Below are 27,057 nucleotides of genomic sequence, written 5' to 3'. Positions count from 1 at the left end.
CGTCAGAGCCGCGGAGGATTACGTTCCTGATGCACGGCTCTCGGTTCAGTGGTTGGACCGAGCAGTCAGGAAGCAAATCTTCAGTTCTCTGTCGATGTTTGGTTCAGCGAAGTGAAACACTGATGCACCGTTTCTTTACATTTAACAAGTAGTTGAAAGGATGAGCATTGTATTTATGTATTTAACTTATGAAAGCACTTCCTAAATGTCTCAGCTCCTGTTTTATTTCACTGATTCCAGCTGTCAGTGTTTGATTTTGTGCGTGTGAAAGTCTGATAGATTGACTGATTGATAATTTTATACGCCTTTGTTTTTCGACGGGGTTTGTTTACAGCACGTCTGATCGTCACGCCGCTCATTTTTTTTGACGTTGAGATATAATCATAACTGTCAAAACTATTGGCCACGCAGAGCTACAAAAATAAAACTCAAGTTGTAATAAACAGTATTTGATTATTATCTATAACGACTGCTGCAGCCAGTTAGTGGAGAAACTTTCCTGTGGCAACATGCCGTTTGAGAACAGGGTGCGACAGCTCTGAGATACTGAATTTACAATCTCTGCAGTTTATTTGTTTTCTTGGCGTCCGTGGAGTTTTGTCCTTTGACCGGATGGATGCAGGAGGAGGTTGAAGCTCTTTCAGCCCGTTTGAAGTGTTGATCTCTGAGTAAAACCCTGCAGGTTTTTTTTTTTGGTTTTTTTTTTTCCCCTGAGAATCAGACTAATGGTGTGTTTTTGTGTGAAACCTGATTTGATGTGAAAGTAGCGCGGTGTCAGCGCCACGAGGGTCCAACGGGTCAAAGCCTGAAGCTCTGCTGTTGTCATGGTAACCGGATGGCTACAGCGGAGCGTTTCCTGTAGTTTCTTTTCTTTTTTCTTTTTTTTTTTTCTTTTTGCAGCCATTTGGTCTGACATGTTTCTTCAGCTGCACAGATGCGTCCAGGGAGACGCTATCGATTTTCTCTTTTCTTATAAGTGGCTGATGCCGGCGGGGGGGGAGGGGCGCGACTCGGTTACACTTCTTCTGTGGTGACACTCCCGAGGCGCTCCTTAAGTGTCTGTGCTGCCTTTTTTTTTTCCCCCCTTCACGTTACTCACATGTTGTAGTTTCATGTCACACACAGTCTCCTGGGAAGAGAACGTACTGTAGAGCGCTATGCTGCGCTGAACTGACACCAGAACTTCAGGTTCTGTTCCAGCAGACGTAACACAATAATTACACATATTTGTGGCGGAGAGACTCGGATGGTGTTTTATATTTCAGAAGGAGGTGATATTATTTTTTGCCTTTAAAGTCTAACAGTCTCATGCCATCTGTATTTTGATTGAGTGTCTGCAATCATTCGTCCTGTCCAGACTGACACTGAAGCAATCTTTCCCAGCAAGATGTAAGAAATTGGATTTTTTTGCTGCAGCGTTCTCAGTCCAATACAGGATTTAACTGAAATTCAGAACGCTTATTTCCTCGAATAGAGAACTTTAAGTTTGATTTGTCGTCTTTATGAAACTTTCCCACAAGCCGGAGAGAAAATGTCACTAACGTGACAGACTGAAGCCAGTCGAGTGGTCACGGCCATGAAAATTGAGTTGTCAATCTCCCAGAGACTGTTAACAAAATCACACCTTCATAATTCACCTTTTAAAAGAAAAATCCCGAAGAAGAGGAAAAGGAATCAAAAAGTTAAATTGGTTTTATTTGTTCAAATCCAACAGCAGTTCCTGCAGTAGATGATTATTTCCAAGAGATTATGGATATTAAATCAGGAACATATTTACATTTTACTGATAGACCCAGGGTGGTTAAAAGATGTTTAAAAGTCAGCTGCTGTGAATCCAAAATCCTGCTGATGAATCTGCTTCTGTCAAAGTGACATTTTGAAGGAGCTTCCATCTGCTGCAGCTGCAGCTCGTATCGTATCTGACTGCCACTCAAAACTGTTTCAGCCGAATAGAAATGACTAAAAACGTAAAACCGAACCTGAAGTTTTGCGTATTCATGAATTCAAAAGGTGTCAGGCCACACGACCTCACAACCCAACTTCAGACAGCCTCCCCCATCGTCGTTACAAATCCTGGAATTAATTAGATTAATTTCTTTAATCGCCTGACAGCCCTAGTAGAGACCCTGGTGATGCTACCAGCAAAGTTTCATGTTGTGTCGAGACTTCTTACAGTTTAAGAAATAGAGATTTTGATGCTATTGTAAAAGTGCCCGTAGCACTCCCATTGGAAATGATTTTGACCTGAGAACAAAAATACGGTAAATCCTAAAAATGCCTCTTTCATCGTAATTATGCTTTTAAACGAAGGTTTGACTCGGGTACAATCACAAAAAAGGCCTAAGTTGCATTTTGGTGAGAGTTTCGCTTTAATTGCAGGAGCGGTGGACAGTGTGCGGAGTCTTTTTCCTGCTTCTGTCCACACACCTGTCGATCTTAAGGTTTGTAAAAGCTGAACTCTGTGAAAGATCAACCTTCAAAAATATAATAACTTTTTTTTTTGTTGCTCTTGCACATTATTTTCATCCCCACAGCCGCTGTTGTCTTTGAGTGTTGAAAATGTCACAGCACTTTTTTTGTGTGTGTGTGTGTGTGTGTGTGTGTTATCATCGAAGCGGCAAACAAAGGTCAGAGAAAAAACACCCATGTGTGTTCTACACCTCATTTAATGGAGTCCTGCTGAAAAGTTCATTTTGTTTGAGGCTCATGGAGGATTTTTTTTTTCTTTCTTTCTATTTTACAACATAAAATCAGGAAGTTTCAGCCCGACAGAGTGTGACAAACGTGTCCGAGCACCTTGGAGAATCGCACTTTTTTTGCTCTCACCAACACAGAGAGATGTTTGTAATAACGCCGCAAATTTACATGGAGCACCGTGAGTCACGCTGAGCCGGGTGAATCCTCTCCTCTCTAAACAGTCATTTACTTTCACTTCGAAACCAGAGTCTCTGTTATTGATGTCCCTGCTTATTGTTATGGGCCGTTCATAGGCGCTTAGGCTGGAATCCAAAGCCTTATTGTAGTCTTTGTATAATGTCTTTATAACTGCCACATGCCTCATTAACATCTGCTTAGTTTCTCACAAGTGCACTTTGGAGAAAAAGATGATAATATGCTCTGCTCTCTGTAGGGTTGGGTAGCATTTACACTGCAACATAAACATAGTATCATACGCAGTGTTTCACATTAAGGGGCCTGCAGAATACTGTAGTTACTGCAAGAACGCTCAGCACCTGCAGTGACGGATGATCTCTGCGTCTCCTGCTGGCAGCAGAAACGAGCTGTGATGCGACGCTGACGGATCACCATCTCTGCAGCCGACGTGGTCAGTCATTCGGCTCTGCACATCTGGAAAAATACACAGCAGCATTCTTTATTTTTCACCTGGCGAAGCTCACCTGGGTCCCCACTAACTCCTCAGAAACTTATCAGATTGGGAAAAGTTTTATCCAACGTGGAATCAAAAGTGTGTTGAAAAAAACAGGATGTATGGTTGAATTATGTTCGTGTTATCATGATTTAGTCACCAAAATAAAAGCTTTTGGTTGTTTATGTGTTTATCTTCAGGTTGCCTGTTACCTGTTTGGTGTCTAGCAGGTAGTTTCCTGCACAACAGGGTTGTAGAGCTTTTTTTATGACAATAATGCTGTAAAACAGTCTGAAGTTGTGAGCCAGAGAGTCAAAATAATGTGTTGAAAGATGCTGAAAGTCTCAGTGGCACTCAGGGGAACTTTACACAGTCATGAGACAATTCTCTAAGGCTCAGACGTTCCCAGGTACTGAAACCAACACCTGCGTGCCTCGAGACATCCGACAAGCCTGCTGCATGTGAGTGGCTCACTGACAGTGATGAGGTATTAAAATTTGGTGTCGAATGCCAAGACATGTTTCAATATTCGCTAGTTGAGGCTGTTTGATACCCGATGGTGGACATTACGCAGTCATTAGAATAATCGTTACCATGAAAAAGTACAGATGACAGCTGCTTTAGTGTTTCCAGAGACACTCCACCCGACACTGCTGTGTGAATGTGAGTCAGTCTGATAAAGACGTGCTGTTGCTTTTGTGTGGTGTTGTGTTGCAGCATCGAGCTGCCAGCAGGAGTTACACACTCGTATGAAGAACAGTGAATAAAAACATGAAGGCGCTCCCTCTCTGTCGGGTACGGCAGCCCTGAAGCGACGGTCCAAAATTAACTCCATGCTGGACGACAACCTTCCAGGAGGACGCGGAGCCTCTGGCTCCTCCCTGCAGGGGACAGGGATGTATCAGGGAGCTCACTTGTGCCACTGGGCTACACAATACTTCTTACAGTAACAGCTGCAGTGGAATGAAAAGGTGCTGATGGCTGTTTCTTCACACTGTTTTTAGGGCAGGTTGAATCTCAGAGCATCCTCACAAACACAGATTCGTCAGCGTGCAGCTCGTCCTCTGGTCTCTTATTGAGACAACCGGTCTGCAAACCCTGGAAATGTTGAAACATTTCATTTCTGCACGTCTAATTTTAGATGTTTTGCTTCCTGCATCAGCGGGAATCCCCATTTTACTCAGGACAAATATCTGGCTTTGGTATCATTGGTACCCAGTCTTAACACAGACTCAGATCAGCTTCTGTCTCAGTCTGGCAGATCACTCACGTCGGCTCGTCGTTGTGATTTTGTTGGCGGTCTCAGTAATTCATCAGTCTGTGCCTCCGTCACTGCTCATCCCATCATCACGTTCCCCACCTGACTGAAAGAAGGCACGTATTATCCATGGATAAAGACACTTTGTGTGACACTTTCCATCGTTGTAGCTCCGATTTAGGGAGCACCACTTCCTGTTTCATCATTTTCCCACAAAGCCCACAAAGAAATGATTTCCTTAGTGGTGGCAGAGCTCGTCTGATCTGCACAGACAGCCCTGCTTATCTGTCAGTGTGATTAATATTAGATGATTCTGCAGCTCAGTGTTAATGTGGAGTGCCAGCAGTCAGACAGAAGTGTGCAGCTCTCTCCTGTAGCGTGGTAGACTGTGAGGGTCTGCAGGATGAGCGGTGAACCATACATGTTTATCAGCTGTAACCACCGTCTGTCTATTCCACACAGTCTCTCCTTTCATTTGTTTTTGGAAGTAAATTACCTAAAACTATTCAATTAATCATTTTTCAACAATTTACAGCAACATAAACTTTAAAAAAAAACAAAAAACAGACCAATCAAGTTTAGTTACTCTTGTTTAAAGTTTTCCGTTCGTTTTTTTCACAACCTTGAACTGTTCTCGAGAGAAGATTTTGGAGTTTTCATCGAGGGCTTGTGGCATTTTTCTTGTATTTAGATTTTCTTGGCGGCTTCTATCTATCTATCTATCTATCTATCTATCTATCTATCTATCTATCTATCTATCTATCTTTCTATCTATCTATCTATCTATCTTTCTATCTATCTATCTATCTATCTATCTATCTATCTATCTATCTATCTATCTATCTATCTATCTATCTATCTATCTATCTATCTATCTATCTATCTAGCAGCAGTACAGGATGTAACATCAGACTTCCCTCTCTCAGTAGGTTCCTCTGCTTTGTATCCGAGCTGAATACCTGAGTGTCATTTTCGTGGTAAAATGCAAACAAAAACAAACACGGCGGCGTGTTTCTGCGCCTGGATCAGCGGCGGCGGTCAGAGGTCTATTATCATGTCAGCCACAGTGTCCGTCTGCAGCGGGGGGCTCCAGGCAGCTCTACATGCAGCCCTCTGTCACTTTGAATGTCGCTCCCTCGCTCCCTCGCTCCCTCGCTCCCTCGCTCCCTCGCTCCCTCCGTCTCTCCCGGGCTTTCAGCACAGAGGCACTCGGCGCTGATGGGTTCCTCAGATGGAATTAAAATGTCTCGTCCCGCAGCTGTCACCCATGCAAATTGCATTGTCTACCGATTCTATCAGCGAGAACAGCCAGCAGTCTGTTTTGTTTGACGCCTTCTTCCTTTTCATTTCTTGTCATGATGTCATTATCTGTGGCACCGCCGCTGCCTCTCTCGTTAATGTTTCAGACAGTCATCTTTTAATCTCTCTCTCTCTGTCTTTATCTTGCTGAAGGTTTACCGCCACTCCTACATGGCCTCCTACAGTATCTACAACGTTCACACACGGTGAGTGTTTTTGTTCTGCTCAGTCGACGTGCCGTGAGGCAAACTGTCTGCGATGAAACACTCGTTCATCAAGGAAACTGAATCGAGCCCGTTCGCAAAACTGCTACACAGACACTCTGAATATACAGTAAATCACACATGTATGAAGAGACAGTGGCTGTTTCAGGGCCACAGATACAATGTGTGGAGGAATTTGGGCACTGAGGTCGGAAGTCGGGCACTGTGGACGCCCCCTCAGATAAAACTGGTGCAGGTGAATTTATTTTAGGAAATTGGCTCCATTAACTAAATGCTGAGTTAGATATCAGCAGTCCAGACATCTGTCGCTGGATTAGTCTGAAACTGAAGGAAACTTAAAAGACTTGTATTTATTTGTGATGCACATACTGTTGTAAAGTCTGTGTATCATGTCTGTGCTCAGAGAGGGAGCAGAGATTTGTGTCGCAAAACAAAACAAAACAAAAAAAAAAGGTTTGAAGTGTTTTAAAGTGTCTTGATTGCCTCCATGAGCTGTTTGGAACAGCCACTTCTGACTGTGCTGATAAGTGAGCGAAGGTCAGGAAGCTTCAGCTACGACAACCAGCGAACACCAGCACCGCCACCTCATTCAGGATCTCCCTCACTCCCCTGTGGGAGTCCAGTCTCACTTCCACTGCATCACATACAGATGTTTTGTCCCGTCCCTCGACATCTCATGCAAACACAAAAGGCACCTTTTAGCATCAATGTGCCGGGCTGTAAAGTGACTCCAGTGTAAACCTACAGATCATCAGAGCAACTTCTCCACCGAGGACTGTGAAGTCCCAGGAGCGGTTTGTGTCAGCATTCTTTCGCTCGACTTACTCGAGTCGTTTTCGTGCATTAATCTAACATTAATTACATGTTTGAACAGCTGGATAGTCAGAAGGCTTTGTGCATCTCCTGCAGAAGCTACAGAGACACCGCAGGGTCACAGAGTAGCATCGATGTTTCATGACCTTGGACGACAACAGTGGAGGAAACCTCTGCTTTAGGGAAATCCCTTCAGGTGGTTCCATCATGCAAATCGATATCAATACTCTCCATCAGCAGCAGAACTAACAAAGGCCAGTCTGAGCCAGAAAACAAGAGATCATCAGTCAAATAAAAGACAAGTCACTCAGCAGATCTGGGCTCAGGCTCATGTTGACTGTGGGGTTGTAAACTGTTTCGTTATGATAAAGGTTTTAGTCCGTCAGCCGACAGTCTGGAGCTTCCTGCTGTTTCACACACAGATCTTTAAAACAACCACAGTCGCTGTCCGAGGTGCTGATCCAAGACTCCTGCTGCTCATCTGACAGGATTAAAGCTTCACATGGCCGATTAACTTCAGGAGGTTTTGTGATAAATTCCTCTGTTATCGTGTCACTCTGGGGGGGCATCGCACTGGAATATTCATTTAATCTTGGTCATCTGTGATATCAGGCTGCCGTTCTGTCTCCAGAGCTCGATTGGACACGTAGTCTGTGTAAAAACAATTAGCATTAATATACACAGAATGTGCACTAACTCTATCTGCTTCATTTTAAATGGAAAAATTATCTGTTACTAATTATACATGTGCCTCAGGGCTGTAACTGATATTTTCAGCTGCAATTTCAATTAATAGCCCTGAAATAAAACTGTTAATATCAACAAACCTGGCACTCGAGGTGACTTGATAACTGACGTCAGTGATTAATCGGCCTGCAGCGTGATGTCCGAGGACCACCTTTAGCAGATGTGAGCGATGATGTTGCTTTATTGTCTTTATTCTCAGGGAGCTTTGGGAGCTGGACCCTCCAGAGGTGGTGAACTCTGTCCTGCAGTACGCAGCCTGGGGAGTCCAAGGACAGCAGCTGGTGAGAACACGCAGGGAAACAAATAAATAAAAAAAAACAAAAAAAAACCTTTCCACAGCTTCAGCCTGACTTTCAGCGCCGCCTCACTCTAACTGCATTTGCATTATTGCATTTTGAGGATCAGTGAGGATAAGATCACGTACGGGCTTTTCTCTACAGTTAATTGTGTCTCTGAGAGCGTCGAGCTTCATGTGACGCCGTCTACAGAAAAACAGAGCAGGATGTCTGTGCAGCCGGCAGAGTGAGAGCTGACCTTCAGCTCCGGGCCTTGTAGGTGACATTGACTGGCAAAACATGCTCGGAGGTGTGTGTGTGTGTGTGTGTGTGTGTGTGTGTGTGTGTGTGTCTATTCAAACTGTCAGGATACACACAAACAAAGTGTGTGTGTTTTTTGTTTTGTTTTGTTTTTTATGACAAGCGCTTCTAATTCAGGATTCTCCACTCTCATAATTTACTCACATTCAATTTTTGAGGGAATCTAATTAGATGCTAATTTTCTTCCATCATACTGTTTTATTTATTTATCTGCACCAAACAGATGGGGAGGCTTTCTTTTCTTTCCTTTTTTTTTCTTCTGTTGACAGCTTAAAAGCTAAAGCATAGTAGAGCTGCTTTGTCCATATTTGCAAATTCCAGCGTGTAATATTTGAGCATAAATCAAACACGACTCCATTAGGAAGTCATTATGGTGATAAGGAGGTGAGAGCCAGGCTGGCTGTGAAGGCTCTCTGTCTCTCTCTCTCCCTCTCCAGTGGCATATGCAGCATCATTAGCCGGGTGTGCGTCGCTGGAAACAATGACACGACATGTGTGTGTGTGTGTGTGTGTGTGTGTGTGTGTGTGTGTGTGTGTGTGTGTGTGTTTTTTGCGAAAGAGTGTGCAAGCGAGCCTTGTAGCGTTTCTTTGGGAATTTGTGTATTCTCATTAGGAAGATGCCAGAATATGAATCAGGGGTGTCTGCTCATCACGTCTGAAGGAAGGAGCCGGTCACCCACAGCAGCACCGAACAGGAATAGCTGACGAGCTAATTGCTGTTTTTTTTTTTTCCCCCCCAGTTTGAATGTCTTTGATCATTTGTGAGTGTTTATCACACACACACACATCCTGCTGCCCCCTTTCACAGGCATTGTAATGCTGCCGAGGTCGTGTTCAGTGAGTTACATTGTGCTGCGTAAGGCTACATCTGTTTACTTTTCTTTGCATTAGCACCATAAAAAAATATGCCGAATAAACTATCAGCAGTTAATGTTTGCAGTGAACACATGTATGTACAGACAAGAATCACTGGATTTGTTTGGTACTGAAGAAAACTTAAAAATGTGACGATTCTAAAGCAAGTTCTGTAGATATTACGAGCATATTCTTTCTGTGACTTTTAAGTGGATTTATGAACATTTATTCATCACGAGATAAAGAGATCAGAAAGTGCAGATCACTCTGACTCCACAATATGTGTTTCATGCCATAGTTTTGACCTTTTCTAGCACTGATTGCGAAGTTTGGGAGCAAAGAGTTTCAAAGTAGCTTCACCGACTTCCTCCAGACACGAATATGATTTCAGTCGTGGGAAATATTCTGCACTTTTTCAAGATTCAACACTAATCTTTTTAATCCAACTCAATTTGACACATTTAACATTCAATGTCCAACATTATTCAAACTTTAGATATGTGAAGTGAATCTGCATCTTACTTTAAACACTTGAGGATATCACTGTTTCTTTTTATTTCATCCAGTTAATACATTAATAATAGAATTCAAAGTCATGTTTGTTCTCACCTGACAAATGTAACTCCCACATTCCTCCACTGATTTTTCAAATATATTTTCGTTTAACTACAAAGATTCTGTTTGTTCTATTAGGGAAAAAAAATATAATTATTGAAGTTGGACAATATCTTAAACAGTATATTACTGTATAACACACTGTGGGTTTTGGCCTTCTGTTGGGATTTGGTGTCATGTCACTTTCACATCAAAATTCGGACCCATGAGTCCTTCATGAATTTTAGATGTGTAGCGTAGTTTCAGTTTACTAAACAAAAGGCAATTTGTATTCATTACCGTTTCGACTGAGAGAAATGTCATCTAGAGGAAATGAAATAGATAAATCATACAAAATACCAAGTGAAGAGAATCATTTCTCTCAGGCCCGGTTCTCCTACAACCTCTAAAACTTCCTGCTTCTATAATTTGATCAAACCTCACGCGGCTGATTCCCTCACGCTGCTCAGTTATAGTAATGAGGCCTCCCATTACAGATTTAAAGTTCATTCTCACAGCAGATTTCTCTGAACCGTTCAGCACATTCACAGACCGCCCTGATGATATCCTGATGCCTTCCGGGCCACTCAGCACCAGGCCCGTCTGACAGAGAGGTCAAGCTGAGGACAGCTCTCTCAAAATTATTTTTTTTTAACGTAATGATCACACCCGGCTGTTTCGGAGAGGCCGACACAAAGATTCTGTTTCCATCGGACTCTCAGGTGTGTGTTTGACAGGTTGAATCGGTGAAACTGTGTGAGAGACGTGTCAGCAGAAGGTTCTTCTGCATTGTTCCAACAAGCTTCAGTGTATAAACGCCCAGAAGTGATAGACAAGGACGCTCCTCCGAACCTCAGAACTTCCCTGAGAAACGTCGAGTTTCAAAGTTTTCTTCACCATCGCAGTAAATCCAGTGAGGCCGGTGTGTATCGACAAAACATATTCAAATACAGGCTGAAGAACAGGTTGTCAGGATATATCTGGGTTAGGAAAGTGAAAGGAAACGCTCTGAGGTGCCCGTGAGCAAGGCACTCAAACCAAACTGCTTATAGGGTCTTTTGGGAGTCGTCACCTGTTGCCCAGGTAACCAAGACAACAGAAGGATCACTGGATCTGTGTCCTTGTCTCTTCAGATCTACATATTTGAGAATAACATCTACTACCAGTCAGACGTCAAGAGTAACTCCCTGAGGCTGACGTCGTCGGGGAAGGAAGGGGTCATCTTCAACGGGATCGCCGACTGGCTCTACGAAGGTAAATCCTGCTGATAAACCGGCGGCTTCTAAACGTTGCGGACTTTAAGACGAGAAGATGAAACTTAACTCTGCGAGCGTTTGACAGACTGTCTCATTAAACTGTAGACGCCCGTGTTGAGAACCATTACCTTATAAAAGACAGCGATTAAATATTCATAATGTTTGTTCTGGGGCTGATATCTCCCCCACTGCCTGCGAGCAGGCGCTTTATGTGCTGTAAGTAAACACTCGCTGCATGCACTTAGCGACGACGGCCGACCTCTCAGGAGAGAAGAAGATTATGTAAATCTTAGGAAAAAGGCGGTCGACCTCAGCGGCTGTACGGTTGTTTACTCCTCTGATTTCCATTTTACTCTTAATTATGTTTATGCAGTATAATAATGCAGCAATCAGTGACGGTTGACCACAAAATAAGAGCTTCATTTGTTGCCTTTTTTTTCTAAAGTAACTCTTTTTTCTTTCCACCTCAGTGAGTTTGGTCCTCTTGTTTGATTGTGTGCGACTGTTAACGGCTGCATCAGGCCGCTTTTTCTAAATGTCGATACAGTACAATAGTTTGTGATTACCTGTCTGTGACTGACATGTTAAAGATGTTGCTGAAGCCGTTTCACTGTTTGAATGAGCCGCTGTTATTACAGTTTGGTGTTCGCACTAGAAGAAAAAGCAAAAAGGCTGTAATCACATCAGAATTTGACACATTTGATGCACCGTAGATGAGATGTTGTGTTATTTTGTGTGTTAAGACGGTATAAATCTTGTCCGATCTTTGACTTTTAAGGTTGATTTCAGTACCTGGCTCATTCTGTTTGTCCTCCCACAACAGAGGAGATCCTCGGGACCCACGTGGCTCACTGGTGGTCACCTGACGGAGAGAGGTTGGCCTTCCTGGTCCTCAATGACAGCCTGGTGCCCAACATGGCTTTACCTCGGTTCACCGGCATGACGTACCCCAAAGGAAAGCAGTACCCGTACCCCAAGGTAAACATTATTCAGAGGACATGGCAAATCTGAAGAGCAAGATATCGGTTGTCATTTTTGGAACATGAGCTTGTTAGCTTTATTTTCAAGAGTGAGACGAGAAAATCGATATCGTTCTATTTCGTACGTGCCGTGCGCCCAAATGAGCCTCGCTGTTGGTTTTCCACATCCAGCCTCAGCACACTGAGACGGATCATTACACCCGCTGTCCAATCAGCAGGCAGCATCCACACACCTGAACTCCCTCTCTCGCTCGCCATGATCTGCAGCCCCCCTCTGGTGCTGCTGAGTAATGTCTTCCACCAGCAGGAGAGCTTTGCATCGTCGGCCAAGTGAGCTGAATCAGGTTGAGGTGATCAGAGTCTGACTCCTGACCCACCTGCTCCCCTTGGAGGAGTTTGAGAGATGCCGGTAGTTACCACCGCTGTCAAAGAGCTCCGCTGTTGGACTCGCTGCCAACTATGGCGCCAATTTTTCCACTATACAAAGCTGGAATATCCCTCATAAGAGGAGCTTTCTTTCTCCCCTGCTCAGATGAGTCTAATGAGGGGTAAGTGGTGCCTGCTCGTCCTCGGCCTCCACTTCACAGGCTTCATCTTCCACCTCTCGTCGCTCGGCTAATAAGCTGCTCGTCAACACTGCGCTCCATCTCATCCCGACCCACGGTGCTCTTTCTCCACTTCTTATCTTTGCCCCACTGCACAGGAAGTGGCTTAAAGCTGCAGCCGTCTCTGGAGTCAGCGCTCGGTTTGTCCGGTCTGGGCTACTGTAGAAACGAGGATGGCACAACATGGCAGATTTTATGGAATAAGACCTGCTCCCTCTGTAGATATAATAAGCTCATTCTAAGGTAACAAATCGCATTAATGCACATTAGCTTCGGGTGCTTATACACTAATAAAAACATAATTTTAAATATTAGGTTCCATATCTGTGCCTACATCCTGCACACAGGACCTTTTAAAGGAGCAATATGTATGATTTTTAGTTTCCTTTCTGAATGTATCACACAAACCTGTCGGTGTATTTTTAGTTCTCTCTGAAAGTATTTTTTCACACCCTGTTGTCTGCAAACAAAACAACTCACAGATAAAAACACTTGAAATAGCCTATTGTATAGAAACATCTCCAGCTCTCTGCAGAATTGATCCTTAAACCAGAAGATATTTCACTGTTTTTGCTTTGAATCCACAGTTTGAATCCAGCGAGCTAAAAGAGGAACAGTTGAAACGTGGTTTCTCCACCAGTGTTCCCTCGTTCTGAGCAGCGAGCAGTGTACAGTCGCCCTGTGAAAGAGGCAGCAGGCAGTTTTCCCCTCTGACAGCAGCCTCGCCCGAGCATCATACACATAACCCAGTTTTCACGCACGGTATCCGGCGAGCTACAGTCGCTTTGGCTTGTGTTTGATTGAAAGTGGCACCTGTTGTTCTCTCAGCGGATCTTTCCGTGGCGCTCGCCGCGTGCAGCGCTTTACACAGGAAATCAAAGCAGATGAAAGAGAAGATGACTGCAAAGAATCCCAAATTAAGTCCAAGAATTCAATTAACATCCACAGCACTGATCTCAGCGGCGTTATTCTGTCTGAGCGGGAGCTCCTCGTGGATTTGTAGTGAGTGAGAGCAGTGACAGAATGCAAATCCTCGTCTCTGTTCTCCGTGTTTCAGGTTTGATTAGCAATTTTCAAGTTCGTCAGAGAAAATAAAGAGATCGTTTCTGCATAACAGCACACGTGTAACTGTCTGACTGTATGTGGAAGGTGACTTGTGTCTCCGCCGCAACACCAGTAAAAGAAATGTGACTTATAAAACATTCCCCTCCTGCGATGATGTGTGTTTGTTTTTGTCTGAAGTCTGGACTGTTTGTTCTGCGTGCAGGCGGGCCAACCCAACCCGGCGGTGAAGCTCTATGTAGTGAATCTGTACGGGCCGACGCACACGCTGGAGCTCATGCCTCCAGAGACGCTCAAGCTGCGGTGAGAAGAGCTGCATGTTGTTTGTCAAACTTTTGCATCATCATCAGCTGCTGCTGCTGCTGCTGCTGCTGCTGTTTCTGTGGCACTAAAGGGAAACTTTTGACATTTTTTAAACTTCAGATGTTTTTTCTTACTTCTTCTTTTTTTTTCCCTCTGCACCATTAATTGGAAACAAATCGCACCCGGCAGCTCGCTGTGCCTCTGCATCGCAGTTAAAGTACTCTCAGAAAAAAATAATGGCTCTTAAAAAGTCCTCTCTGGTTCCACAAAGAGGGGCTGGTTCTCTTTTCTTCTTCATTTTCTAAGAACGAAAGGGTTTTTTTGTCATTTGACAGTAGATAACTCGTAAACAATTAAAAATGCTCGTCACTATTCTCCAAATCCTCAGGCGACGCCTTGGAATATATTTCCTTTCTTATAAACCCAAAATATAAAATTATTATTAATAGATAAAGAGTGTTAATATTATGAATATTTTTGATGGAAGACCCAGAAATGCAGCCAGTTCTTTAGCTTTTGGCTTTTAAATTACATAATTATAAAGATCAACAGGCTAAAGATGAATATTAATCATACGTCTCTAATAATGTAATGCTAATGTGTGCTCTGACCTTCCCGTTTCTTTGTCTAGTTAAGAATTTATGGACAATTTCCTGTAATTAACTCAGAGTTTATTAATAAAAGATCATATCATCAACTCAGCTGTAACTTTGACTTTTAATGAAGAGAAATGGACGAACACAACAGAATGATGGATGATGGTTTTGAACCGTCTCAAGTTCTGGTGGAGTGAGGAAACATATGAAGAGTGGAGCAGACTCAGACACACTCACCTTGGTTTCTATCACTCTTTGTCTCCAACATTACCTGCGGATCAGGCGACGGGGATGTCATCCGTCTCAGTATTTACTTCAGCATGATGGCTCAGATAATCTGTTGTCTAATCTCAGTTTAAGAAAGAAGAACTGAATTAGCAGAAAGTCAGGACAGGACCAACAAATACTGGACGTTCCCTGTAGCTGCGTCAGCTGGTGTCCTTGACCCACGTTCAGTAGCTAACTGCAGAAACAGGTTCCTACTTCCACTTTCATCTTTGCTAAAGTCATGAGATATTTAACCAGGCTCAAAGACTAGTACTTATTGAAATTCTTTTCTGACAGTCAGTGCAGGTAGAAATACGGTGTGCAGCAAATCTGTGCAAAGTTTAGTTTTTACACATCGAATATTCTCATTTCATTTTGCTTTAAAAACCAAATATGATCAATCTGCTTCTCCTCGACTTCTACAGTTTAATAACAATCCTCGACAGTAATTACAGAACTTGAACTAACCCGAGTGATCATATTGTTTTTTTTCACAGGGAGCATTATGTGACCATGGTGAAGTGGATCAGCAAGACCAGGACATCTGTCAGGTGGCTGAATCGGGCCCAGAACATCTCCATCCTGACTGTGTGTGACACCACCACGGGAGCCTGCGTCACGGTCTGTGTGTGTGTGTGTGTGTGAGATAGAGATATAGAGAGTGTGTCGTCTGCGTGGAAAAAGAAACGTGAACGCCGCTGGTAACGCAAACAAAAGCTGTGCGCTAAAGTAAGTCAGATGGAGACGAGTGCTCTTTGAAAGGTGGATGTTCTGATGGAGCTGCTGCTGTCGGCCTGGTTCTCAGTCTCCACTCTTGTTTTCTTCAACCTTCTGTTCATGAGCGCTTGTCACCTTAAATCATCCCGCTCTTTATAACCGCTAAGTGGTTGCTAACTGCTTTGTTGTTGTGAGTGCACAAGGTTTCAAGTAAGAATGACAAGAATGGTGCCATCTGGTTTTCACATGTCAGACAGACAGTAAAGGTGCCTTTAGTGCCTTCAGTGAGACTCATTAACCTTCCCAGCAGTCGGGCAGACGAGCGTTATCTGCATCGCAGCGGCACGAACTGTTTGGAATTCTCTGCCAGATACGAAAGTTTTCAAAGATAACAGAATGCATGATGTACGATCCAGGGCCGTGGCAGCAAAGACATTTAAAACTTTCTTTACCTTCATAACACTGTCCTGCTGTGTTGCTTCAAAGCTACATTTAAATATTTAAAGTGCCATATAATGCAGATTTTTAACTTCATACTTTTATTTCGACCCAGTCGCCAGGATAAGTGTTGGCTTAGTAAGTTCCTGCAAAACTACAGATAAGTTCAAGCTGTACTTTCTCTGTATTATCTTACATTTAGGTTCAGTTTTCTGTTTCTCTCTTGTTACAATGCTGCTCTCATGCTCTGGTTAGGTTGAGGACCAAAAAAACACTTTGTTATGGTCAGTAAAACATCGTGGTTTGGCTTTAAAACCAGCCGGTTTGGTCGCCACAATCAGCTGGAGATGGTCCGAGTTCTGGCTGGAAATGTCCCCGGCTCTCCTTAAAATACATCCAGTGATGTCGTGCCTACAAATGCTGCACCTGCGGTCGCCTGTTTGACAGCCTCATCATTAATAACTCCAGCATCCTCTCCACTTCCCAATGTGAAAGTCAGTCGATAAACAAGTAGAATCCTGAGAACACACTGCCAGAAGGGGAATAAACAGTAGAGTTCAGAGAAGATGATAAGAAGCTTGGAGAGATATTGGGAATAATAAGTGCTAGCATGTTCCCGGCCTGTTAGCGTGTCAGCCGTTAGCTGGCTCGGTGCAGGAGTTCACCAAAATCTGCCCGTAGCTGTTTAACTAATAGTTTTCTTTTTTGTTTGAGGAAAACTTTTCTAAAATGACCAACATATCTGAGTAAACTCCTCCATATTCTCTCCATGTTTGGACGACACACAGCCATGTTATAACCCTGGGTTGCACTGTGGGACTCTACAGGCCGCTTTCCAGTTCTGTGGCCCCTGATTTGGTGTGATTTGCACGAACAAACATGCTGCACAGCCAAGAGGCAGCTTAGCCCGGGCCTGGACACGCCGCCCAGCCTCCCCTGCCAAAACTCTGGCTCCCAGCTCATGCATATTGGTTTGAAATGAGGGCTCAGACTGGGAATGGTGTCCCCAGTGGCGTGTTAAAATAAACGACAAAATAAGGGGCCCATTACGTGACAGATGATTTGGTCTGGAAAATATGCCACTGAAGTGTTTCTCCAAAATAACTTTTTACAAAATCTGAAAAATTTGACACTTTCACAAATGTCCTGCTGCCAGGGGAAAATAATTTTGACTGTGGAAAAATGTGATTACACAGCTCCCACAATTTGCTGTATTGTACGGCTGTCTAACATTTTTCTCCGACATCTTTTTTTTTCCAGAGACATGAAGAAAGCTCTGAGCTCTGGCTCTCCAAGCAGGTAAAGTGCTCTCCATGTCATACGTCTATACATCTCTGTGCTCCAGTGCTGTCAATACCTTTCAAATGATGTGACATGATGTACAGCTTCAATGTTTTTTTCCCCCCCTCATATCCAACATATTTCTACACAGTCGTGCTGTAGCTCGCAGGAACGACTCTTTTCATTCCCTGAAATCTGACAGCTGAAATCATTCTCTTCGTTGTTACATGTAGGATTTCAGAGCAAAGTATAGAGACTTCCCTGGTGATAAAGATACAGCTGAAGTTGAAATCCAAAGAAGGAGCCGTATACATCTGTGTTTTCATTCACTTTATTGAGTGTCATTGGGGAAATTTGCATAACTGGAATGTATATTGAGCTTTTTATAATGTTTTTGCAGAAGGAGAAATATTTGAATAAACTCCTCTTGTCGAGATCGCAACCATGAACATTCAAGATTCTGGCAGCCGGAGAGGCAGAAACGTGACACTGTACCACTGGTTTCGATTAGATATGGTGAAAAAGAAAATATCCAAATTGTTATTTCTCTGGGCTAAGAAACATTTGAATGAAAATACCTAATATGAGAGAGTTTCAGAGGAGAGAATGCAGTTTATTCAGTGTTGGCATCTTCTAGTCACAGATGGAGGCAGAGGAAGAAGAATCCTGGCTGGATTTGATCATATAGCCCCGCAGCCATAGATGTTTGGCTTTAGTGGTGGGTAATTTCACCACTTGACAATCTTGGCAGGCACAGCTGCTTGTCTTTGTTAAGGTGGTAATCTGCGAAACGCTCATTTACTGACTATGAGGTTGTGTGAGTGCAGAGAGTGCGGCCATGCTAACAGATTTCCACGTAGGAAGTACGCTCACAGCACTTTTTTTGGTGAATGCCAAATGCTCATTCTGAATCAACGCCATCCATCTGAGGCAGAATGTGTTGATTTTACTGAGAGAGATTTCTTCTTTTTTTTTTTAGTGTCTGTTTCATGAATTTGAATTTGTAGCCAAGCATCTGCTCTACCACCCGGAACATGTTCTCCAAATGTTCTCACAAATTATAGTGAGGTTGGCCAAGTTCAATGGCGTAAGAAGCATTAATTTACATGACTTCAATAAAAGAGGTAATATCACATTGTTAGAAATAATCTGAAGCTCTAAAACTACTTGTTGGGTTTAGACGCCAAAACTATTTGTTGGGTTTAGACGCCAAAACTACTTGTTGGGTTTAGACGCCATTAGTACTTGTTGGGTTGAGATGCCAAAACTACTTGTTGGGTTTAGGAAAACTTTCTTATTTGTGTTAGAATACCTCTCAGTCACATCACTTACATTATATAATTTATGTAAGTTACACAACATAACTGACGTGAACCCCTGTCCTCTAGGGGAAAGTGTAGAATATGACCAACACAACCAGCACTCTTTATTCAATAACTTAAAGGGAGCTTCCAGATATTATTCTAGAAGGGTAACTAAAGGAGCAAACTCAGAATCGTAGTCAGGGCTACTGACCAGGCTGCTGTGTTGGACGTGTTGCGAGTGAAAACAGACTGTCAGGAACCATCAGACATTAAACTGTTGTTTCCACCGGTTCACTCATGACTCCACATAATGAGAAAATTGATGTTTATGCGTGCAGTGCTCACTTTAAGTACAGCAGTTTGCATAAACTTACTTTTAACTGCTGTCTTGGAGTTTCAGGTTCCAGTAAACAGTTCACTTTTCTCTTGATCATGCTATCGACATGTTTCTTCTCTTAGAAAAGATTCACTCACTGACTGTCACATCAATCGTCGGTCCCCACAGAAGCAAAACAGACATTTAAACAAAATATCACCGACTACCTTCAGGCTGAGAAGTGGCTTTACTGTAGAAGCCACTTGCACATCACTCATCGTCATTTCAGTCCACTTCTTCTTGTTGTTGACGTCGCGGGTAAACATAACGTTAGCCTTTAAAAAAGATGCTACTAACGTTGTGTTTTGCACCTTTTCACACTAGTAAATCAAATTCAGACATTATTTTCTCCCATTTTTAAACAGGAATGTGTTGATTTATGTATGTTGATGTGTCTTTACTTTCTGCAGACTCAAGAACCGGTGTTCTCCAAAGACGGCAGCAGATTCTTCCTGACTGTCCCGGTCAAACAAGGAGGGCGCGGAGAGTTTCATCACATCGCCATGTTCACCACACAGGTGAAGGTCCACTTTATAGTCAAAACAGCGTGTAACCCCATATTTCATACCCGAGGGATTATGTTAAATCCTTCATTCTAACCGGATGAACGCTGCGTGTTGCCACAACTTTAATGAAGCTGCTTTATTTAATGTGCAGCCGAGTGTACGCTGTCAAATCGCTTCACCAAAAATAGAGGAAATTACTCGCAGCAGCTCTTATTTGTCATGCTGTTGTTAAACCGTTAATTGAAGCGTTGCCATAATCAAGCAGCTGATTTATGATACTTTCCTCCCCAACTGTACCAGCACAAAAATCCAATAAAAAGAGTTCTGTTCACATCAACACAGATATTAAAACATCCGCATCCTGATCCAAAGAAGCTGTGTGTTGGATTCCAGCGGTGCTGTCGGGGGACGGGCTTATTTGAGTGCAGATTTTGTGGGTCATTGATCGTCTCCCTGCTGTTTCTGTACCACAGAGGCTCCTCAGATGGTCTTCCAATTAAACTCTGTTAGGTTTTTTGGTGAATAAATCACTGGGTGAGCATGTTTAGCTTCCATGATTAATGTTTCTACAGTTAAAAGAAGCTGTTTGAGACGAACACTGAGGTGCCAACAGCTCCCTGTGTCTTAAATCACAAGCCTTTCTGTGTGAACGTCTTCAAAAAACAACCACAAATAATTCATGTTGAAGTTTTCTGATCTTCCGCTTCTGTCTGGTTTTGGTTTGACACTGGTAGAAATGGGAAAGCAAAGACAAGCATCCAGAGAGTTGGATCAGCGCCGTCAGCGGCTCCTCTGGCGCTCCTCACTCCTGGCAGCGCTGAAAGCTGTTTAGACGACGCGGGCTGGTGCTTCAGTTGTGTTCAGGTTCAGGTTTGCTGAGTGGGAAAACTTTTGGGAGACTTTGATACAACATGAGCAGAGGGAGGAAAGAGCCCCGACGCCCAGCTTTGAAAAAGTCCCCTAAACAAGTTCACTGTGAGCAAAACATACGAGCTGAAGAACCTCCTCGCTGATGATGCAACTCTTCATCGGTATTTCCTCCAGTCGCTGCCTCGGCTGGATGTTCACAGCGACGTCTAGTTTCTCCGTCATTAATATTTCAGCCAGTCTGCAAAGTTCTCCAAACTTGACTGTTGTCTTTTTCTCAGCCTTCACTTCGGTCTGAACTTGTGGTCCTCCTGTGTCTGCTGCTGCTGTCAATATCATATCCTGAAACTTTCAGATTTAAACTTTGATCGCTCTTTCTGTCGTACTATCGATGGTTTCTTCATCATCAGGGGTCTTTGTCGAAGGCGTATGAAACCATAAATTTGACTTTCAAATAGGACAAATTCCACCAATAGATAATTTAACTTTGTTGAGGCAAAATAACAAATCTCTCACCATCCAGAGGTGCTGAATGGATGCTCAAACTGGCACCGTGGCAACAACACATTCACAATAACACAACACAATAACATTCTTTTGCCCAAATTAAAAACTTTAAAAACTTTAAAACTTCATTTTGCTTCACCGCTACCAACCGTGTGTCTGCAGCTAGCTTCCCTTTCAGCCAGAAGACACTTAAAGTTTAAGTTTTTGCAGCATTATAATCCGTCACAGCCGCCTCTCACAGATTATCCAAGTGTGGATGGTGTTTCTAAGTCTGACAAGTGAAGTGGAAGCAGTTTGAACCTGCACACTTTAGAACGGCACGCAGAGCGAGTACTGTTTCAGAAAGATGTCCGATTGTATGTAAGCTTATGAGAAGACGACCTCACAAACAGCTTCCTGTTTATCGTTTTTCCTGCATGTGAAGTTCAGGTTCCGTCAGATAACCGTCACTCATCCTCTGCTGTCTCTCTCAGTTCAGAGCAGATCAAAACGAAGTCCGACATCTGACATCAGGGAACTGGGAGGTGACCAGGATCATCGCCTACGACGAGAACACTGACAACCTGTGAGTCTGAATCACACGCTCCTTCAAAACAAGCAAACACGACCCAAAAATCACATTCTCTTACTAATGAGCATCAACGCTGTCTGCTGATGAGTCACATTTGAGTCACTGAGCTCAAACGGTACATGAAGATTGTGTGGTTTGCTAATTATACGTATGATATGTTTACAATGGGAGGACGGCGGTCAGTATTTAACTCGTCTCGTCTGTTTTCTCTGCAGTTATTTCCTCAGCACAGAGGGGTCGACGCGCAGACGCCAACTTTTCAGGTTTGCTTTGCACTTTGTAATTACACAGTAGCATCTGCTGACAGCCGCTGTTCTGAGAGCGCTTCAAAGATTACACAACCACACAGAGATTTTTAATGAGCTTTTTTTTCCATTACAAGATAATTGCCAGGCACTTTTATTAACCCGGTCCTCTTATTAGAGCGTTGACTTTATGTCTTCTTCTCCCGATGTCGTTTCAAAAACAACAATTTTGTTGTTACAGGGTGATGCTGCTTTTATTTTGCACCTTTCATCCGCAAATAATTTGTCCTGCTAACAACAATGACGGACTCCAGTTTCACCAATTCTAAAAAAATATAAAGACTTTGATTATAACAAACACATCCAGCAGAGATCAGTCTGAAATAATTTGGCATCATGAGTCTCCAGATAGTAAGACAGTAGTTTGTTTTTGTCTTAATTACAAGTTAATTTCTCTATAACACAAACAAAACAACCCAGATTTTTTGCATAAAAAATGATAATAGCAATTAAAATAACAAAAACTGAAATAACAAAATGTAACCAATTAATTCCGTCAGTTGACTTGCTGATTAAACTGCACGGCTTTGCTTCTTCGACCAGCTGAGAGGATCAAACTACAGTTATTTTATCAGGTTGCTGTTGGACTTCTTGTTATTTTTGATCTCTGGAGGATTTTAAGAAGCTAAAAGTATCAGCATTCTTCCCCTGGATGGTTTTCTCTTGCTTAGAAAGTCCTCTCCTCCTTGTCTTACTTTCCTAATTTTATCATTTCCTCTCTGCAGCGTTAAAACTGTGGGTCTGTTCCCACGACGGTGTTTGACATGCGAGCTAAATAAAGCTCACTGTCTGTTCCTCGACGCTGACATCAGCCCCACAAACCAGCACATCATCATCCACTGTAAAGGTAGGCCAGCAGCTCACATCCTAATTTAAGACTCTTCCTGTGTCTGCTCTTACGTTCGAGTCAAGTGGCCTCCTCAGTTCTTCTAATGAGGCAAACCTCCGAGGGTATGACTTTGTTAAGGCCCAGATTCAACACTGTACGACTGGATCAGAACGTGTCAGTGTTCAGGGTAAAAAAATAAAACTTTTACAGATCAATCTTAACACGATCAGCCTGGAGACAACACACCGGATCATCTTTTAAATCCCTCGATCAGTCTCATTTTAGTTTTCTTGCTGTTGTACAACTGTAACGGCTCAGAGACGCAGCAGGTTTGAACCCAAAAGCTGCACTAATTACTGAGACGTCTGTGATCTTAATCCTGTGCAAATCTGTCACGTCTGTAATTTGGAAAAATACAAATTCAGCCACATATTTCATCCAAACAACATGAGCTGTAACCACATTTCTTTCCTGTTCAGTTGTCTGACAGTCAGAAGACGTTCTTACCCCAAATCACAGACAGGTGGATTTGCATGCAAATATTGTTTTTATTATTATTTCTTAAGATGTTACGTGCAGACTTAATACAATACAGAGACAGAACAAACTAGCCGTTAGCCTTTTACTAAGACAGTGTGATGTCACAAAGTCACGGAATAAAGGGCGGTACAACGAGGAGCATGTTTTTCTGTTTAAAGATCCTTCAGATGCATCGATATGAAACACTACGAAGGGAAGAAAAACAAAAACAAAAACAAGTTCCTTTAAATCAACAAAGACTGAGGTCAGAACCAGGGAGGCAGACAGAACATTTAAACTTGGACTGAAACGGCTTGAGCAGAGAATCATCAGACTGGATCAGGCTGACAGAACAGATCCTGGAAGGTCAGGGAAGATTCAATCTAAACTGTACTACACCGCAAGACTGATGAGGGAACTGGGGAAGAGGTGAGCAGGTGGGCGGAGACGGTCCGCTGATGGGAATGACGGGAAAAGAGGTTGCAGCAGGGAGGGAGGGAGGCATCTGACAGGAGGGTCGCCATGTGGTGGGAACACAGAGCAGACGACAGGATGAATACTTGGAGCTGGCAGAAGTCGTGACAGCAGCCATCTCTTCCCGACTCTTTTTGGATGATAATATGATTATATCATCAGTGCACTGTAGATTAAAGACGGCTTACAGTAGAGGCACTCACTTCTTCCCAGAAAAATCCATTTTTGTGTGCCGTGAAAAAAAAAAGAAAAAAAAAGAAGCTTTTTCTTTGTGAGATCCATACAGATAATCAACAGATGTGATCATCTGGAGTGCATTAAACATGACACAGAATAACTCTGTGCAGCTGAATCCAGTGAATGTTAACAGGTGATAGATTCACATTTTGGGGATTATTCTGTGTTTTATGTTGCTAATTTATTCATCTGGCAGATGTCAGGGCTGTAATCTGTCACCCTCCAACTATCCACTTTAAAATCCATCTCTCATCAGTTCCAAATGAGAGGCATAAAATTAAAATAATTAGCCACACTATTTGGTATAATTACTTTTACGCAGCGTTATTGGCCAACGAGTAACATATTTAACAGAGCGTAACTGTTTATATTGTTTGTGGTTTCAATTTATTTTAAGCAGATGAGAGAGCGCTTCATGCTCAGAAGCGTTCAGGCTTTGGCGCCATGATTTATTAGACAATAACGCCGCTCCCTTTTCCCAAAAGCAATATTAATAATGGAGAAAGCTTGTTGTCTGCAGAGGGCCAAGTTCACACAGCCCCGGCAAGCCCATCCTGACACCCGATTCGATCAGGAGCAACGCAAAGCCTTTTAATTCTGCTCATGAAAAGGCTTCTGATTGGTGTATTGTTTTCCGCCAGGTACATGCACATAATAAAAACCATTCCTCTGCATGACAAGAGCGAGTGTTTGTATGGAGCGAAAAGGTCAACGCTGCTGCAGAGCGCCAACAGTAAATGCAGGAGAGGAAATAAAGAAAAGGGGCGCTTTGTGTTTTAGTGCAAAGGAAGTGGAGCAGGAGGAATGTGGCTGAGGCGGAGTGCGTTTGCAGCTACCGAGGGAGCGATTCAGCCACAGATGAGCCATTCAGCAAACCTGCCATCCTATTAACCTCTGACTAAGTATTTTTGCAAAAGGACATTGAAAAGAACTGACTTGATTTGACAGTGTGAGGCCATTAGAGAGGCAACGTGAGCGCCCTCTCACCCCTAATTGATACAGGTAAAGAAAAGGCGGTGACGAGCAGGATCGAGGGAACACTGTCAGACACAGAAACACTGTTTACAATGTTGTTTTTATCATTTTGGCTCGAAGAAGGAGAATTTCATTTGGTTTCCGTAAATGCGTCTCTCAATATCTGTGCATTGAACTGCTGTCCTTCAGTGAGGATAATGTTGTTGTTTCTTTCTCTTTCAGGTCCTGGAGCGCCCACAGTCATCCTGCACAGCCTCAACAATTCAAGTAAGGACTCGGATAAGTCTTGTGAGGACCCGTGTGTTTCACATGAATGAGGCTATTTGGCCGTCATGATTGATGCTCTCTATGCGTTGGTCATAGGTTAAACCATTTATGGCAACAAAAAGTTTACTCTCAAGAAAAAAACCCCAGGATGCTCGAGATTAAGCCATAAGGAAGAGAATATTCATACTTTTATTATACTGTAGCCCTGATAGGACTCTGTTTTAAAGAGGTGGTGAGGGCGAGCTTTTTCCAGCAGCAGCATTGTGTGGCAGCTTTTGACTACGTGTGGTTATGAGTGAGGTGGAAGTCTTTGTTTGTTTAAACAGACCGCCTCGTGGTAATAAAACACCTTGCCTTTTATCGAATCTTAATAGCGAGTGTGTGTTCGTACTTGTGTGTTCAGTTTCACTCCTCTGGTTGGCCTGGTGATACATAACAGCTCAGCACACCGTGCGATGTGAAGCACCTTTCAAGCACAGACTTCACTGAAGGCAAATTATGTATCAGAAGAGCGTCTCAGACACAATGCAATCACGTCAAGTGTCAGAAAATAGATGTAAACACGTACAAAAATATCCACTCAGGAAAACTAATCATGATCCGTACGTCGGTCCCGTCTGTGTGCGGCACTTTAACTTTAATCAGGTTTAGTGTGTCTGATGCCGGTGTAAAGACTTTCAGAATAAGAGCACTTATCTCCTGGTTCTTGTTAGATCTCTGACAGCGACAGTCCGAACGTGCCGCAGTTGTCTGATGGTCTTTTTGGGTGATTTCTTGGCTCGTCCTTTGCCGGGTCGTATTCATTTTTTAAGCTCTTCCGAGGATACAGCCGTGCCCGTCTCTAATATGTACGGTTACCATGGTTACGGGTGTTGTTCTCGTCCGTCGTGAGGTGAGCTGAAGAGGTCCTGTTCTCTTGTTCATGCCAGACTTGTTCACACAGCGCTCACGTTGCTCGGCTCTGCAGAATAAATAAAGCAGTAGTAGTAGTAGTAGTAGTAGTCAGGCACTTTAATTTGAAATGTAGCGTTTGCTCCTTTAGTTCACTACTTCTACGTCCTCACACGGTCTGAGTTCAGCCGGAGACAAACAGCTGAAAGGTCATATTTTATTAGCCAGCATCCAGAGTATGTCTTATATGGAAGAAAATCTTTATTAATTCCGCACCAATCTCTGCCTGACTGGGCTAAAGGGTAACTCCACCAATTTTCCACATTAAAGTGTCTTTACAGGTCTTTTGGGGAGAATCACAGCATGCGTGGCGTATGAAGTGTGTTGTGGCTCTCGAAGAAGCTGCATGTAATCTGCAATCTGCAATTGCAATGTGGGTAATAAAGTAGTCCGCTGGTCCAGGTGTTGCACTCCTGTAACACAGTTTGATGGGCGCAGGGAAGCAGGCTGATGTGTGTGCAGTGTTTTCTGTAGTTTTGATTTTAGAGTTGTTTCGAAGCTTCTCCGAGAAATAACATCAAGACGAGCATAAACACAGATGTAGACGCTGCATAAATACTGTATTTCTGTTGCAGGTGAAACCATCAAACCTGTAAAGAAATATTTCATTCAACATTTTGAATCATTAAAAGCTTTATGTTATTATTTGATCACATTGGCCTGAGTTTGCATCTCCCTGGCAAAGTTACAGTGAGAAGCAGGAGGAGTGTTTTTCTTTTGATCATTTTATTTCAGACATTATGTTTTGTGGTTCTGACAGAGTTGATAATAATAATAATAATACATTTTATTTATAATCACCTTTCAGGTCACCCAAGGACACTTTACAGAAACATAACAAAAGAAAACAGCAATCAAACAACAAAATGAAGTGTACAAATAAACAGCTAGTTTTAATAGTTTTAATATCAACTGCCAATCAGGCGTACACATGTCAGAGCCCTCAAATTATGTTTTTTTTTTAAAAAGCTATAATTAGCTTATTTCATCCATTTAGTTATCGTTTAGCTTTGATTATTTGATAAAAACTGTAATTCCTCTCTATTTTTTTGTTTGCATTCCTAAATGAACTCTGTCAGGGAGACAACAGAGCGCTGCAGAACTCCACCCT

At 42.9% G+C, this 27,057-nt stretch overlaps 1 protein-coding gene and 1 long non-coding RNA gene across 5 annotated transcripts in view; one reads left to right on the top strand and one right to left on the bottom strand.

Annotated features, from left to right (window-relative positions):
* The window catches only part of LOC119025996 (inactive dipeptidyl peptidase 10-like), a 244,104-nt gene that overhangs the window by 205,047 nt on the left and 12,000 nt on the right, over nt 1-27,057 (top strand). For both annotated transcript variants that reach the window (XM_037110048.1, XM_037110049.1), the window contains 12 exons: nt 6,078-6,130; nt 7,908-7,989; nt 10,887-11,007; nt 11,833-11,987; nt 13,862-13,959; nt 15,320-15,443; nt 17,238-17,276; nt 19,349-19,456; nt 21,292-21,383; nt 21,605-21,652; nt 22,420-22,541; nt 24,951-24,995. In XM_037110048.1, coding sequence (XP_036965943.1) covers nt 6,078-6,130; nt 7,908-7,989; nt 10,887-11,007; nt 11,833-11,987; nt 13,862-13,959; nt 15,320-15,443; nt 17,238-17,276; nt 19,349-19,456; nt 21,292-21,383; nt 21,605-21,652; nt 22,420-22,541; nt 24,951-24,995 — 1,087 coding nt within the window. The remainder of the gene's footprint in view (nt 1-6,077; nt 6,131-7,907; nt 7,990-10,886; nt 11,008-11,832; nt 11,988-13,861; nt 13,960-15,319; nt 15,444-17,237; nt 17,277-19,348; nt 19,457-21,291; nt 21,384-21,604; nt 21,653-22,419; nt 22,542-24,950; nt 24,996-27,057) is intronic.
* On the bottom strand, nt 6,822-13,572 carry LOC119025997. Of its 3 annotated transcripts, none has more exons than XR_005076984.1 (7): nt 13,003-13,572; nt 12,115-12,753; nt 11,802-12,016; nt 11,576-11,660; nt 10,917-11,049; nt 7,789-7,964; nt 6,822-7,612 (listed from the first exon to the last, which is right to left on the bottom strand). It is a non-coding gene; the product is annotated as an uncharacterized LOC119025997 (long non-coding RNA). The 3 variants fall into 3 exon arrangements; XR_005076982.1 differs by having other exon boundaries at nt 13,075-13,572; XR_005076983.1 differs by lacking the exon at nt 10,917-11,049 and having other exon boundaries at nt 13,075-13,572.

The sequence above is a fragment of the Acanthopagrus latus genome, chromosome 9 (genome assembly GCF_904848185.1).
Source record: "Acanthopagrus latus isolate v.2019 chromosome 9, fAcaLat1.1, whole genome shotgun sequence".
Classification (NCBI taxonomy): domain Eukaryota; kingdom Metazoa; phylum Chordata; class Actinopteri; order Spariformes; family Sparidae; genus Acanthopagrus; species Acanthopagrus latus.
Note: the sequence above shows the minus strand (reverse complement) of the source record. Positions and strands in the feature narration are given on the sequence as shown.